Source organism: Camelus bactrianus, chromosome 4 (assembly GCF_048773025.1).
Source record: "Camelus bactrianus isolate YW-2024 breed Bactrian camel chromosome 4, ASM4877302v1, whole genome shotgun sequence".
Lineage (NCBI taxonomy): Eukaryota > Metazoa > Chordata > Mammalia > Artiodactyla > Camelidae > Camelus > Camelus bactrianus.
The window spans coordinates 86,618,062-86,634,295 of record NC_133542.1 but is presented as its reverse complement, the minus strand read 5'-3'; the positions used below and the strand labels follow the sequence as shown (position 1 = coordinate 86,634,295).

Sequence of the window (16,234 nt, the reverse complement as noted above, 5' to 3'; positions counted from 1 at the left end):
AAGCACATCACCAGACTGTCTCCAGCATCACTGGATTTGATTGTCTCTTTAAAGAGGAGCATGCCTTCAGCTTCTTAGTCAGCTATGGAGAAAGTGACCTCAGGAGTGTCCATTCTGATTCCAGAAGCAGCAGCAAACTTACCAGCCACTTGGAGAGAATGGTACCTCTGTGATGGGTTTCCAGCAGCATGCCCTTCTTCAAGTGTCTCCTCTAATGACTTCCAAACTTAAGATCATAGCATATTTATTCAAACCTGACATCATATTTATTCTTGGCTTAAGTTTAAGTCTTTGTTTCCTATTGAAAATTTTGTTTTTCATTAGAGGAGTTCTATAATACATTTCGGATCTAAGTTGGTAGAATTTCAGAGGTTAATGAATAATGACCCCTTCTAACCTTCCTAGTTCAGAATTAGTTGAGAGATAGAAAGCTAAGCATAAGGGGGGCGGGGGTCAAAATCTAATCTATTATTGATTTTTATGGGTAAAGCTCTTTGTTCTGCTGGCCAATATAGGCATGTTGATATTTCGACCCTGAATCTGACTTCTTCTTCACTCACTGATCGAATTGGACAAACATAGGCTACTCCGTAAGTAGCTCCTCCAGAGGAGTCAGAAGGGGCTGAGAGAGAGGCTGGCGTGGTACCCTAGCGGAAGTCCTCCCCATGGGAACATGAGGGGTGGAGGACTGTGTTCATAATGTGAGGTGATGCCGGCTGCCCTGAAGATGCAAAATCAATTTATAGCAGATGCTCAGAAAAAATACTTTGTTAAATCATGTTGAATGACACATTCAGATTTCAGTAACATTAAAATCATTTTCCCATCTTAGAAGAAAGGAAGCATGGTGTTATGAGTTATCAGTTATTTGTTCCTTTGGGAAAACTCTTCTCCACAGCTTGGACTAAATGGAGACACACCTTTGACTGTGGTAGGGAGCCCCAGCTACAAATTCCAGTCCTGTTACAAACCAGCTGGGAGTGCTTGGCTCCACTGAACCTCTCTAGGCCTGTTTTTCATCTGCTTAATGAGGAATGGGGACCACCCCTGGTACATTTACAGATAAAAAGGATGAAGGATAAGACCTGAACTTCCACAGATAAGTCGTTTCAGGGTTGGGACTAAAAGCCAGCTACTTTCTTTCCTTAGTCTCACTGTTTTTATTTTATTTTTTTAACTATATCCATTTTGGATTGACTTGAATTGAATTTAGATAAAGTAGTTTAGCAGCACAGAAGTAATCATTCATTTGTTCATTCACTCATTCATTCATTCATTTAACAGAGCATCTTTTTTTTCTTTTTTTTTTAAATGCCAAGTACTGTGCTAGGAAATAGGATAAGACATGTTCTTGACTCCATAGCAGCAGTCTGTGCCCTTATGTGTTTGTGGCTATTAGTGACCACTTCAACCACCACCCTTTATTTATAGCTTCACTTGAAAGGCTTCAAACTGATCCCTGGAAGAGGTCCAGACCTCTTGGATCTGCTCTGAATTCATCGTCTCTCTTCTGCTTTCCCTGAGACCTCGAGCAGTGCCCCTTCAGTTGACATGACCCACCTCCAAGAATTAGCTCATACCAACTTAGCACACAAGCTCTTCAAGTGCCTGAAGAGAAATGAGAGAGTAAGGTCCGAAACCATACATTGGCCTCATTATATTTTTCTCCTCCTGTTTCCAGGATGCTCAAGCTGGCATTACTACGTAACCATGCCGATGCCAGCCTCCACCTTCACAATTGCAGTGGGGTCCTGGACAGAAATGAAGCCAGAGACCTGCTCATCAAATGATCTGGCAACAGAGAGATCCTTCTCACCTTCCGAGGCTGATTTCAGGTCTGTATTTGGGAACTTGCTGAAAAACAAACACTTGAGGGAGCAGTATGATGCATTTATTCCAAGCACTGGGAATGTGAGTCATCCCTGCTGAGAAACTAAACCAAAATATGATTAATCAAAGCAGGAAAAGCCCTCCTGGGAGGGAAAGAAGAGAGTCAAGAGGCAGAAATGTGGGCATGTTGTTTATGCAGATAGAAAGAGAAAAGAAAAGAAATATGCATGACATCCTCTGTGGAGACAGGTGAAATACTTTTATGCATTTGGTCAAGTCAACAGAACCCTCAGGTTCAATACTTTCTCTGCTCCTACGCCTTTTGACTTTGGCTTTCAGTGCTTATTTGTTCAAAAATACAACTTAATAAAAAGAAGTTGCTTGTCTGGTGAGTTGCTCTGCGGCCACTCTGCTCTTTTGGCTCCAGTGACTGCTGTTGGCAGTGCATTTGGAGGGGCAGCCCCCCCTCAGTGGGGGGAGTCAGCCTCCTTAGGAGCACACGACACAGGGGAGCTGTCAGGAGGCCACTGGATTCTGAGAATCTTGCTGGGTCAGGGCTCTGTCAACTCCAGTAGCAATTTCTTCTTTTTCAGGGTAGATCAGAGAAAATCAGTTTAAGGTTTTTAAAAGTTAGTATTGGCTTTTGAATGTTCACTTACAGCCTCCCCGGACGTTCAACTATTCCTAGTTTTCAGAGCCGCAAGGGGGGAGAGTGCATTTAAGAGGCGCAGAAGTGCGCTAACTGCATTGCTGCTTCATGCTTGACTCCAGGACTTTGACACCCACCTCAGTTTACAGAAAGTCACTGGGTCGGTGCCTTGTGGTGGGGAACACCCAGAGCAATGGTACAGATGCCTAGTTCATCCTTGAAAACCAACTAAGGTACGCTCTTAGTGCAGACTCCTTTTGTGTTGGCTTTATTTTGCTATGTGCTGTCACTCTGACCACAGTGACAACAGTGGTTGGTTATCCTTAGGAGATGAAGCCATTGAGGCCTCTCGTAACATAGGCACGTCTCACTGCCTGCATTTGCTTTTCACAAGCAGGGAGGTAATTTCTACTTCCTGCTCAGAACTTGCCCTATTTTGGACTATTTGCCCTGAGCTATACAGAGGATCCTAGGTTGCATGTTGGATTTTATTTACGCACTCTTGAGGGAAGAAGAGGATTGTGGACATTAGTGGCATATGTTACTTTCACGGGAGAACATTTAATTGCTTGTGAGATGCTCTGGCCCTCTCTTCCCCGGCACCGAGATCACAGAGTAGGCCTCCTTTTACAGTTGCAGGCAGCCCAGATTTCTGAGGAGGGGAGGGCAGGTGCCCTGGAGAGTCACTTGGATCCACTGTGGGCTGGATATGTGTGAGAAATACACCTTTTTGTGTTAAGCCCCTGAGACCCGGATTATTTATTACTGCAGCATATCCTAGCCTACGCTGAATTGATACAGAAGCCATTGGATGTCTGCCATCAGGGAAAGTCTTGATCTAAATGTGATCTTAGTCCTGAGTGATAAGCTTCTAAGATAGACAGGTTTTATTATCTCCATTTTTCAGGTAAAGATACTGACACTTCAGGCAGCCTCTCAGTCCTTTTCCTACCCCTACTGAGCTCAGATACCTGGATTCACACCTGGGTTTGACCTTCTAGAGACGTGGCTTAGAATCTTGCCTGGGGACTTTTCAAAACTATATGTAGCATCCACGCCTCACCTGGAGTCTGATGTACCTTCTCACCTGAGAGTCAGCGCCGTGATTGAGCGGCCGGTATCGACTGGAGTGTGTGTCACGTGGGCACAGGAAACGGAAGTTGTGATCTCGGCCTTTGAGGCTGAAGGTGCCATTCCTGCCGACTGGGTATGTGCATCTGGGCAAGCCGTATCCCCCTGTTCTGTAGGATAAAGGCTCTGTTTGAGGTTCTCAGGTTCTTTGTGGTAAAGGGGCACTGAGCTCTTCTTTGGCACCCTCAGGGCTGATGGAGTGTTAGGGGAGGTGTGCATGGAAAAATGTGTGCCTTAGGAAGGCCAGGAGAAGGCAAAGGCAGAAATCGGTTATTTGTCCCTCTCGCCATATTCCCGGAGATACGAGGAGGGGAGGGGGCAGGGGCCATTCCTCGTGTGCTCTGTGTGCTGCCCAGGAATAACTGCATTGGCTTTTCCCTTTTCCCGTATCCATGATTGTGAAGGGAGAAGGATCTGGCCAGATCAAGTGGGGATTCTGGGCAGAGATGGTGTCTGAAATTCCTGTTGAGGTTTAGGGGAAGGGGTAAATCTGACTCCTCTTTTGGTCTTCTGAGTTCAATTTGAGAAACCAGTTGAGAAACTGACAGGAGAGCAAAATAAAAGTTTTATTATTGACAGAAGCTGGACTGAGGGAATGCTCAGGTGCACAGTTGCAAAGGGCTTTCTAATGTTTCATTTCCAAATTGAACAGACTTACCCACCCAGTTACCGACCAAGCTGGACCTCCGCCAGCCTCCACAACACAGATGCACACAGGCTGCCTAACAGCCAAAAAGTAAGCCCTCTGTGGGCAAGCCAGTTAAGAAAGAGAAAGCCCAGAGTAGCAAGCCAATCCGCTTGGTGGTGGAGAGAGGTCAAAGTGCCACTCCAGGGAAGCACGTCCTTGAATGGCCACGTGAGGCGGGGCCTGGGGGATGGGGTCCTTCCCACACTCCCTTCCATGTCTGACATGCTATGACTAAGTTTTCCCTTCATTTATCACTGTGCTTGTCCATCAGAAATGTACTGCTGATAAAATAATAGCTTACATTTGCTTAATCCTTCCTGGCTGCGTGCTTCCTGTGTGCTGTCTTTAGTCATCAGAGGGTGGCTTTGTGCTTTTAGCCATTAAATCTTTGGCTCCATGCTAAGGTTGCCAACAAAGGTGCTCTGAGGTGCCAACTGCAGTGGTGTTTTTGGTTATGTTCACATCTGGTCCCCTTGCCTCCCCCAACCCCCCCACCCCAACACCAACCCTTTTCTACTTCAAACCTTCCTGAGACCACCAGTTCAATTCATGTACATGTAGCTTTTACAGGGGCCTTGTAATACCACAGGCTTGCATTTGCCTGAAGTGTTCATCTGGGTCCCAGAAATTTGGCCAGAGTATTGGTCACTAAACTTTTGATCAGTGTCCATGTGAGTTAAATTATGGGCAGAGCAGTCCCTCTTCCCGCGCCAGTTCCACACACGCTCTAGCCCATTCCGGGTGAGCGTGCTAGTAAATATGTCAGCAGAAAGGCACTTAGGTAAACTTCTGAAAGTTTATCACTTTTATTTGTCTGCAGTATGACCTTCTCCAGCCACAGGGGAATCTTTGTATTATGTTTAACCTCTCAAGGCCTTTGTAAAAGTGTTGTCTTCATTTGGGGGCTGTCCAGTTTACAGAAACTTGGAAAAGGCCAGAGGACTCAGCAAAAAAATGATGAAAAGCACGGAAAGCAGGCACCCTGAAGAAGAAAAGGCATTGAGGCTGCTCATCCTAAAGAAGGGGAGGACTGGTGGGGGAAGAGGTCTTCTTTAGAGCTGTGAAGTGGATGAAAATTTCCCTTGCGGACTTTGGAGGATGAGCCCTGTTTCTAGTTCTTTGAGACTCTAGAAAAGAAGGAATGATACATATAAATCATGGGGAAAATGCCAATTTCCAGCACACCCGTCAGTGTGAGGGAAGCCTTTCCTCACCTTCCTGGCCTGGTTTAATTTCTCCAGCCCTTGCTCCCCCAGGGGTTTTTGGCTTTCTGTCTCTGATTGCACATATCTGCTTTTGCTTGGCAGTATACTGAGTGCCCCCCAAGAAAACACATCCAGCTTCCAGACACTACCACATCCTTGTGTTTCTCGACATCATTGTCAACAATTCATTGGAGGCTGGTGGTGGCATTTTGAACACTTGTGATTTTTACAGTAAGCAGGCGTCTACTCTGCTTGCTAAACTATGTTAATAAATTGTGGAAACTGTGTCACTGTCCTTTTCAGAATTTAAAATTTTTTTCTCCCGAGGAAACTGTAAGCTCCTCAAAGGTAGGGTTGGAGATTCATTCATATGTGTGTACACTGCAGCACCCTGTGAGGTGCCTGTAATGCCAGAAACAGTTACACTAAGTTGTCAGGTTGAACTGAGGGAGGGGCTGTGAGCAAAGACTTCGCATTCCCAACGGAGACTTCTCTAGTGACTCCTTTGGAACCTGTGACAGGGAAACATTTGTGGCAGATGGTTCCAGGACAGCCCCTTCTTGAAACAAGAGGATGGCTGAAGGGGAACCCCTTGACAATTTTCAATTTTCTGATTCTGAGTGAAACATGGTCACTCTTACTCCTTAGAAAGAACTCCTGCTCAATAATTTCAGCCCAGCAATTGTGTAAGAGGGAACGAATGATCTGGTTCCCGTCCTTTACCAGCCTAACAGATATGTCACCAGTCTTTCCCACTCTTGACAATATCGATGGGCAACAACTCCGAGGAAGAGCAGGAAGCCAGAGAACCACAGAGCAGCAGACCTCAGCTTCGAGAAGAATCCAGCATCCCAAGTTGCTCAGGAAGCATAATGAAGTCTGTGCAGAAGGAGGGGCAGCAGGGGGGAGCCTGTGATGACTCACGATGTGGTGAAAAGACCAGTTCTTACTCCTTAGGAATGTCCTGTGGACTCATTGAGATAATGCGTATGAAGTGTTCAGAATGGTGCTTGGCACACAGTAAAAGTTCAGTAGCAGTTGTGTTGGGTTATTATTATTATTCTTATTATCATTAGTGCTACAGATTATTTATTAATTAACTGTGGACTTCGGCTGATAATAATGTGCCCATGTTGGTTGACCGATTGTACCAAATAAGCCACACTGATGAGGGATGTTGAGGGCAGGGGAGTATATGTGTGTGGGAAGGGAGGGCTATGTGCCAACTCTCTGTATTTGCTGCTCAATTCTGCTGTGAACCTGAAACTGCTCTAAAAGAATAAAGTCTATTAATTTAAAAAAATCAAATACTATTGATACCATTTCCTATTAAAATATTTAATTGGATTATGAGTCTGGGCAGAAGGAATAGGTATTTACAAATTCTTGATTTGCTGATGATGTTGTGAGGTTATTGGAGCAGGCACATATAGAAAGAGGAATAACTGGAGGTTAGTGTGGAAGGAAGATATAGCACCTTTGAGTTAATGCTAGTGCCGTGAAAGACTGCTTATGACTTTAGGAAAGTACGATACTGCCTCACCACTTCAGGACCATGGCTATTGCGTGAAGAGGAACTCATGAGGTGGGTCGTCATAGAATCATAGTGCCAGAAGGAACCTTAGAAACCATTTTAGGGTTTTTGTTTGTTTGTTTTTAATTAAAGTATAATTGACATACAGCAAAACGCCCAGATCTTAAGTGTTTGGCTTGATGAAGTTTTGATGGTTGTATACACCCTAAACCAGGTAAGAGGGTGTCCCGTCACCCCAACACATTCCCTCAAACCCCTTTCCACCCAGCTCCCCCCCTCCCCCAGCAGGCACTGCTGTGAGACCACGTTACAGATGAGGAAAAAGAGGCCCCAGACGCTGAGTTGCTTGCCTCAGGTCACAGTTAGGCCATCTGAGCAGCCTCTGAATCCTAGGTTCCCTGATCTCCCTGTAGGAACCCATGTGTGGCTTCCCTGGTGCCATTTCCATTTTAATTGAGAGCCTTAGTGGTCACACTTAGCCTGATTATAGCTGCATTGCCTTGAAGTCCTGCATTTTCTCCCAGGCTTCAGTTGTGACCAACAGTGCTAATTCCCACAACTGGAACAGCCTTCGTCTCCCCGGCTAGTGCCGTTCGCCTCCAGAGGGAATTTAACTCACCTTCCCTTTTGAACAAAGTGGCTTTTGGGGGTGTATCTTTGGCTACCCCAAGCTGTTCTCAAACCTTTTGGGTTCTTGGCTGCAAGAAATAGTCTTGCCCCATGGTATATTTCCACGCAGGCCAGTGGAATGCCTCTTTGAAAAATGGTGCTTCGATAGATAGCATTTACACTTACATCCCAACTTCGTCCTGAAGATGCTCTGCATGGCGATCTGTCATTTAATGTGCTCCGATAGCTTTTCAACAGAGAGCGCAAGCTTAAATTACAATAGCACATTATATACCTACGTAAATACATTAGGGAAAGGGATTGTGGTGGTTAGTCCAATAAATGACTTTTTCCACTTCACAAAATCTTTGATTGGATTGATGCACCAGCACAGTACTGGGCATTGGGTGGACAATTGCGGCCTTTTCAGTTAAATGTTTACCAACAGGCTCCTTAACTCTCTTTCTCCATAAAACACGGTTATCAGTCCAGGGACTTCGGCTAGCATCTAACGTCAGCAATGATATTCCTCCTGTCACTTTATCCTGGCAGACGTGTTTAGGGGTCTCCACCCACTTTTCTTCCCCTAAACTGTGGTGAAATGCCAGTGGGGCTGGAAGCTGTATTCTGTGTACCAGGCTGGTGGAGGGTGAGGCTTATCTCCACAGCTGCGTGGATCTCCTTGGGCAGTGCTGGCCTTGGGTGGGTGAAAGACACTTCAGAAATCTGGAGAGGAATTATTGTTGCAGTCTGCCCATATTGGGGCAGGCTGGCCTTTTAAGGTTTTTCAGTGTTCGTTATGAATCTGGTAAGTGCCTATAGTTAGAATTACAATTTGTAAATTAAAATTAGGGGGATTTTCCATTCTGTTTGAATAAAGGATGTGTTAACAGGTGAAAAAAATAGAGTTTTCTTTGATGTTGGTTTCTTTGGGTAGCTCAGTTCTCTTGAGGCCTCTGAGTCAGGTTCTAGGAATTTTTTCAGCTCCACCTTTGACAGAGTAACTGGCAGTAGTCAAATGGTGTGGGCTGGGCTCTGATCTGTTTCCTTAAAAGGTTAATTCAGTTAAATTTGTATTGAAAGTGGATGGGGGAAAATATTGTATCCAAGTGCTTCTGTATTCCTTAACAGCACAATGCTGAACGGCCTTTGTAAAGAACACCGAGGTTACTTTTCAGTAAAACAGATTGAGTTCTTTTGAAAAGTTGGAACCTGTATTGTCATTTGGTTCACATGACTCATCACTGAGTCCACATCTTTTATTCTAGGACATTTCAGAATGGAATTCTTTAATTTGGTTGCACTGTCCCTTCTTTTCCGAGTTACAAACTGTCCCTGAATTGGAGATTTTTTTTCAACGGAGCATTGGAAATGCACATCTCTGAGGGCAGGAATTGCTTTTTATTGTGATGGGGGTTGTTTTGTTGTTTTGGGTCTTGGAGGTTTTCGCCCCCTGTTTATTCTAAAACAAGATATTACCACTTTCACTTAGGTTAGAAGATAGTCAATTCAGAATTGGTAAGTATTTTGAAAGGTAATTTTTTACTACCATACAGAAGCGGACAAGCCTAGGTCTCAAATGGACTCCTTTGCTTTTAAGTCGATCAGACCCACTGCGTCTTAGAAGTTGTCTCTATCCGTGAGAGTTCCTCATCTCCGTGGCAAGAAGAATAAAACTGATTTACCATAAAGCACATCTGTTTATTTTGCATTGTTCCCAGGTACGCTGGCATTTGTGGTCACATGGAATACCCGTGCCGCTTCCAGAATGCTTCTGCCACCACCCAGGAGATCATCCCTCATCGGGTCTTTGCCCCGCTGTGCCTCCAGGGTGCCTGCCAGGAGACCCTCCTGCCGCTGGTCCCTGCTTGCCTCGCGGCCGCGCACTCCGTCCTGGGAACACACCCGTTCTCCAGGCTGGATGTACTCATCGTCCCTGCCAACTTTCCAAGCCTGGGGATGGCCAGGTACGTTGTTCCGCTGTGGCACCTGGAGGGCATGCTTTGGAAATTCTTTGCTGATTTCTTGCTTTCCCAAAGCTCTGTCAGCGCTGTCACTTGATTAGGTGGGAAGGGCCAGGATTGCTCATGCTTGGACATGTCTCATTGCTGCCTTGAGGGACAGCGTGTGTGCACTCCACCACGTGTGAGCCTTTGGCTGTCATAGGCTCAATTCAATTGCCCTGAAAATAGAAAGCGCCCATCATTGCTGGGATTGAGAACGCACTGTGCCCCTAGAGTGATGTATGTTGGATGGTGGCTGATCAGCGGCTGGTTAGCTTAGGTGGTAAGAGTGTGATGCTTATGGGCCCAAGGTCAGAGTGCTGGGCAGGGTAACACAACGTGGTTCTGAGGCACAGGCTGCTCGCGTAATCCTGACCAGCTGTCTCATCCATTCTCCCCACTGGTCACAAGGGCAACAACTTGAGAGCGCCTGTGTCAGAGAGACTATGGATGGATCAGCGTAAATCTATCACCACTGCTGGAAAAACAGCTCAAAGCAGATGGCTCGCTAGGGGGAGTTGGGGGTGGGGGTCACTTGTCTGGTTACTATTTTTTAATATAATAAATGTATTATTCTTATTGTTGTCTCCATTCAGCTCCTATAGAAACTCAGGTCCTGCAAGTTGGCCTTTTCCGTGTATGTTATTTATGCCTAAAATTCATTCATTAACGCCACTGTTCATTCAGTAAGAGGTAGCTCGTTCCGCTCGGCGTTTTACCTGGTTATGCACTCAGGATTTTACTTGCTTCTATTTCTGTTTGAAAACCTTAATCATTAACAGTGAATGTGCTTGACTAAGGATGGGAAAAATAAGCTCATCAAAACATGTGACTTTAAGTTTTTCCCTATTAGTCAAGGAAATTCCTGCTGCCAGTTAATTTCCATGCTTTTGAGCAGCTGTCATTTGTGGTGTTTTCCCTGAAAGCTGCACACATTCTTAGTAAAACCCATGAGTAGAAAAGAACTGACCAGAACATTTGCTTTTGATCTTTACTACATACGTATACTTTTTAAAAGCTGGCTGGCTGGTCTTAATCCTTGAGGAGGTCTGAGAAGGTCATTTAGACCGATTTTTATCCTATGGTCATAAAGACAATGGGAATGTAAAAACTCAGATAATTATATGTATTTGGTGATGTGCATCATGTAATTGTCTTGACTGTCTATATATAGAATTTGTCTTAACAAGGGGGCTTCTTTGGTCCCTTTGAAGAGTCTGCTGGACTTAATTTGAGCAGAATTATTGGCGAAGGAAGGGCTGTTCGTTAAATGTTTCTCATTTGTATACCGTTTGGAGGGGCCGTGTTTATTTGGGAGTTTTTAGCACTTTATGAGAGTTGCAGTTTTTCGGGGCATGTCTGCTCACAGTTCCAAGTTCTGACCTGAGGGAACCAGAAGCAGATCATCTTTCATGCAGAGAAACGTACTTATTTTCTATAGCTCCTTCCTGACACCAGTCTGCCAAAATCAGAATTTGTTGCCCTGAAGGCTGGTCTGTAAAGCGTCCTTTTTAGGTTTGCGTGCCTGAGCAGGTAGGCCGTGTGTTTGCTGCTTTTTGAGATATTTAAATTGATTTAAACATGCTTAACTCTGGTTTTTTTTTTTTTTTTTTAAGTAATAAGCCTAAGTACCCTACAGCCAAATAGTACTGGGCACAAATGTCAAAAAATGTGATGGTGATAATAACTTAGCAACAACAAGACTGCTTTTATGCTTGAAAACAGGAGAACCGTACATTTAAAAATTCGTGGCTGGTTGTCAAATACCATTTTCCCCCCCCTTCTTTTTAGACTGTGGAAATAGTCTGTCCTGGTCTAGATGTTTTCCTGGGCTGAGTTACTGTTCCCTGTATTTGAACAGTGGAGCAGGGATTGTGGCGTCTTCCACTGCCAGCTGGGGGCGGGGAGACACTCTGTTTTTCCTAACTCCGACCTAAATTGATTCCACTTGCTTGGCTTGACTCTCTCGGGATCCCAACACCTTGAGCCACATGTGACTGAGCGGGGTTTATGACTCGGCTGGCTCCTGGGGCCCTGTTGCCTTATTTATGGTCAAGGCTTTGCTTGGGGCTCTATAAAGCAAATGAGGGCAAAAATGGCAGTCTTGTAGGTCAATTTTTTACCCTAAACAGGAATAGAAAAATCCCAAGTCTAGTAGGAGCTGTTCAAAAATTCCTCCACACTGAAACTATCCATTGCCTATTCGTTGTTGTAATGCACTAGAGATCAAAGGATTTCTTGGTAAATTAAATGTTTTTTTCCTGAGTCCATATTTTATAAACATGTATGTAAGATCATAAATTCCATACCTCTGGACTTCTTTTGTGACTAGGTCTTAATCATAATGAATAACATTTTATACCAATTTAGTGTTCCTTTTTTGTAGATGACATTAAACATTCCCACATGAACTCAAATGGGTAGATTATTAATAACCATTTTAAGGAGTTTAAAATATTCTGGGATGATATCCATAATGATTTCACTGTATTTTAAATATTACATATCATAGTTCGTATGAATAATCTTAAAACTCTCCTCTGAGTCTGTTTTTGAGCCTGATTCTGATATTTCAGTAAAGTGAGAAAAAAACACATTTGTACAATTTGAATGTATAATGGTGACAAATCAATTTATAAGGCTGTAAATACACAACATTTTAGAACTTGGGGTGCTTTTCAAACATAGCAGTAACTAGAACATTTATCAATACTGCACTTCATGATTTTTGTCACCTTTAATATAATAGGAGTTACTACTTCCCACCCCCTGCCCCCTTTTCTGAATCACCATTCCAGGGGGGAGATACTTTCATTCCAAGCTGATTTTGAGCAAAATGACTAGTTTGCCTCTAAGACACTATCGACAGTTCCATCCCCATCCTTCTCTCATTCAGTAAGTGTGGGCTTTCTGTTTTTGTTTCACTTTGCTTTTGCCTTCCATGAATCTGCCATCTGAGGAGCCACAGAGTGTACCTTTCTGGGATTGAGCTCTCTGGTGTCTACACGCAGATAAGAATGCATTTTAAATGACTCTCCAATGTATAGAACAGCTCTCTTCCTTCGTGTTGGTGTAATTAACATTCCGCCATTTTCATTGTGTCCTCCTGTTTTCTCAGACGTCCCAGCCAGGGGTTGACTAGTGAGTCTGATTTCCTAGGTATTAAGAAATACATGAAAGGAGTTCACCATCATGTTTACTACTCTTTGTTCTAATAATAATAATGTTAATGGAATAATATCCTGGAACCAGATTTACGACAGTTGCCTCAAAATTAACACCTCAGTCTTACCTCTGTATGTTTATAGTAAATGCTTTGCATCACCATTTGTCTTTCAGCAGTTCACAATTACATGTCACGGGGCATAATTAGCTTGGCAGAACTACCTTGCTGACAGCCAAATACTTTCTTTTTTTTTTTTTTTTCCTCTTCTATTTAAATTTGAAGAACCTCCTGCAAATCATTTCAGAAGGGCTTTAAGTTTAAAGCACCATAAAATTGCTGTGTCTTCTGTAGTTGTGCTTCCCGAAACTCTACCATTCACATATAGCCTCACCCCCTGTCCCTCGTGGGAAATTGAAAAAAAAAAAGGCAGCAGTGTGGTTGATAATAGGTGACGAATTCTGCTTTGACCTTTTCCCCAGTGGTTCTTTACCAGATTGTATTGTCTTGTTCATCTGTTCATTGTCTGTTTATTTATTCACTTATTCATTCTTAAAAATAAATCTCTATTAAGCACGTACTGTGTGCCAGGTAGGATTTAAGATGCCAAGACACAGGGGTGAACAAGACTGCTGAGACCTCTGTCCTCATGGAACTTACATTCTAGCCAGGGAGAACAGACATAAAACAAATACATAAAAACAGATGATTAAGATGTTAACTATGAGGAAAACAGAGTGAAGGTGGTGGCAGAGTGACTGGGGACCAGTAGCATCGTTAGGGTGAGGAGGGAAAGGCTTCTTTAGAGTGACATTTGCAGAAAGGCTGAAGCGGCAAGGGAGCCAGCCTGGTGATAATCTGGTGGAAAAGCATCTCAGGCTGAGGGAAGTTCAAGTCCAGAGGCCCTAAGGCGGGAACCACTGCAATGGACTAGAGAAGCAGAAAGAAGGCCAGTGTGGCTGGAGGGCAGTGAGCTTTGAGAATGGTTTTCCTTAACTCATTTTGGGCACCAGGAAATGACTGATGGTCCACGCAGTCCGGTGTATGCAATGAGAGTTGCAAGAGAGGTCAGATCTTTTCTCAGTTTTCTGGGGACCAGCGGTACATATCCATCTTGTGACCGGCTGGTGGGAACCTGACTTGGCTTAGCATCTGCTGTCCTTGAGGAGAATTCTCCACTGAGGGGGCATCAGAGCACTGGGCGCCCAGACTGGCAACTCCCTGTGTGGAGAAGGGAGACGGGTCAGATTACTACGAATTCTTCCCCCGTGGCTGCTGATTGAGCCCTTGTAAGCTTTTTTGACACAACAGGTCACAGGGAGGGAGGCATCGCTTGTACGTTTGCTCATCCTAATTTTTAAGTTTTTCAAAGATTGAACAAAAATAGGACTGATAAGTAAAGCGTACAGAGAAATAATGATCAATTACTGAAATACCTTCAACGTAATTTACAGCAGAGAAAAACCGTGAAACTCCCTATTACACGTGGCTCGTTCTTAAAAGATTTGATTGTGCAATAAAAGGCTCTCTGAATGCTCATACTAGTCCCTGACTGTTGCGCGCCCAGTTTTCTTAAGTACCTCAATTTGCGAATAAACGGTGTGCACATACATGCCCAAGAATGAGCGTAACTGGCTCCCTCTCCGCTCCCTCCTCTTGGGGGTAGACAGGGTGTTGTCCTGTTTATTCCTACCTCCCAGCCAATGTGCAGTAGGATCAGCAAAACATAACGTGCTTGCACAAAGGGCCTGTTGTTTTCAGCCTTCTAGTTGTGCTCCTTTCTGCCGGGGAAGGAAGCAGTCATAAATTTCTGTCATTATCTTAAGTAGCAAGGTTTCACGGCTTTGGGAATTCTGCGTTACTCGTTCTTTGTGAGCTTCCACTTGAATTTCTGGATCCCCTAAACCCCAAACTGCCAGACTTTTAAGCAGTCCTCCTTCAAATTTCAGGGGCTGTGACCCCTGGATTTCAAGGCAAGGCAGGATGCAACCGTAGTGATTCTTTCCTTGAGGAAACTGATTTTGAGCTGGAAATCAGTGCACCTTTCGATTCGCCAAGGCTGTCAGCTCCTCTGCTCTTCTTGATGTGCTGTGGATGTTGAGGGTCTGCGTGAGAGTTTTATTTCTGTGTTGTTGTTGTTTGTTTTCCAGACTTAAATAAATTCGCAAATTTCCTTTGGCATGGGCTGTTTTAAGAAATATTTTGAAGGAGGATTTCATTCCCCCATTTCCCAGTATAACTCTTTTCTGCTTTTATGAACACGTGGGTGTGAATGATAGAAAGCAGCTCATACCTTGTTTTTTTCCTGTAAAATGTTAATCCTTTGTTTACTGGCGTCCCTGCCGTTGCTGTAGTGCTGAGGAAGTAGAATGTGTGGTGAGTAGCAGTTCCCAGGTCCACCCGAGGTGGCTTACGCCCCCTCAGGTGCATCCCCTTTGTTGCCTTCCTTGTGCTCATTTCTCCACTGTTTTCTATTTCTCTTCTTCTTCCTGAGAAATTGACTTGACTTGATTTTCATTCTCTCTTATAGAAAGGGGCTTTCCCCTTCCAATCTCTTCTGGTTCTTTCATCTTTCCTTCTCGAAATAGAAACTAGTATTCGTTAGGGGATGCTCTTCTGGGACTCCGGAAGCCCTGGGCTGTGGTGATTTGATCAGCTTTGGTGACCCCCGTTTGTACTGAGCAAGGCGGTAGAGAGAGGTGTGCGAATGCTCTGTGGACTCTTTACAGGGCAGATGCAGGAGAGTCACTGATGTCCCCAGGCCACTTAGAGCTGGGAGGTCAGAGACAGAAGTAAAAGGGCCTCATCCTGGGATGGCTTTCAGAGCCTGGGGTTCAGACTTAGGAAAGACTTACTGTAACCCTCTCCAAGGTGTATATATTTGCTTCAAGATCTCCCTGTGGAAGCCGTGGTGGCAGGGGTCTCCTGGAAGATCAGCGTTCACTCTGGGCTGGTTGTGAAGCAGCTGTAGGATCTGGGTACCAGGCCAGTTCCTGGATCACCTGTGTATGTTGGGCCCAGTTCCCCTCTCTCTCTGGAAGAAAGGCAGGCAGAGTGAACGCACAGATTTTGGCTTAGCCAGAATCTTCTTGCCGTCACACAGCTGTGCTGCATGTCAGATCCAGAAGTAGCGTTTTATCATCATTATGCCACGATTCCTCACCCTCTGAAAGATTACGCTTAAGTGTTTTGTTTTCTTTGAACTGTTCTCCACACGCACAGACTGACAGTCCTACCTTTAGAGAGCACTGCTGGGGCCATCCTTCAAGAGAAGTTGTCAGGCCTTTGAAAGGCCTTGCTGAAGCAATCATCCCTCCACCGACATTGGTAATCTCTCTCTATTGATGTCGTCAGAGGCCCCTAATCTCTTCCAGCCCTTGCGCCTCAGCTGGCCAGTCGGCACTACCTTCCATTTTTCCATT

General features: G+C 44.5%; 1 protein-coding gene across 13 annotated transcripts in view; it reads left to right on the top strand.

Annotated features, from left to right (window-relative positions):
* AOPEP (aminopeptidase O (putative)) overlaps positions 1 to 16,234 on the top strand; it is a 324,317-nt gene that overhangs the window by 62,146 nt on the left and 245,937 nt on the right. For all 13 annotated transcript variants that reach the window (XR_012506720.1, XR_012506719.1, XR_012506723.1 and 10 more), the window contains exons 4-5: positions 1,682 to 1,835; positions 9,368 to 9,613. Coding sequence is in view for 5 of the 13 variants with exons in the window: in XM_074363058.1 (XP_074219159.1) it covers positions 1,682 to 1,835; positions 9,368 to 9,613 (400 nt within the window). In the remaining 8 variants the exon portion in view is untranslated. The remainder of the gene's footprint in view (positions 1 to 1,681; positions 1,836 to 9,367; positions 9,614 to 16,234) is intronic.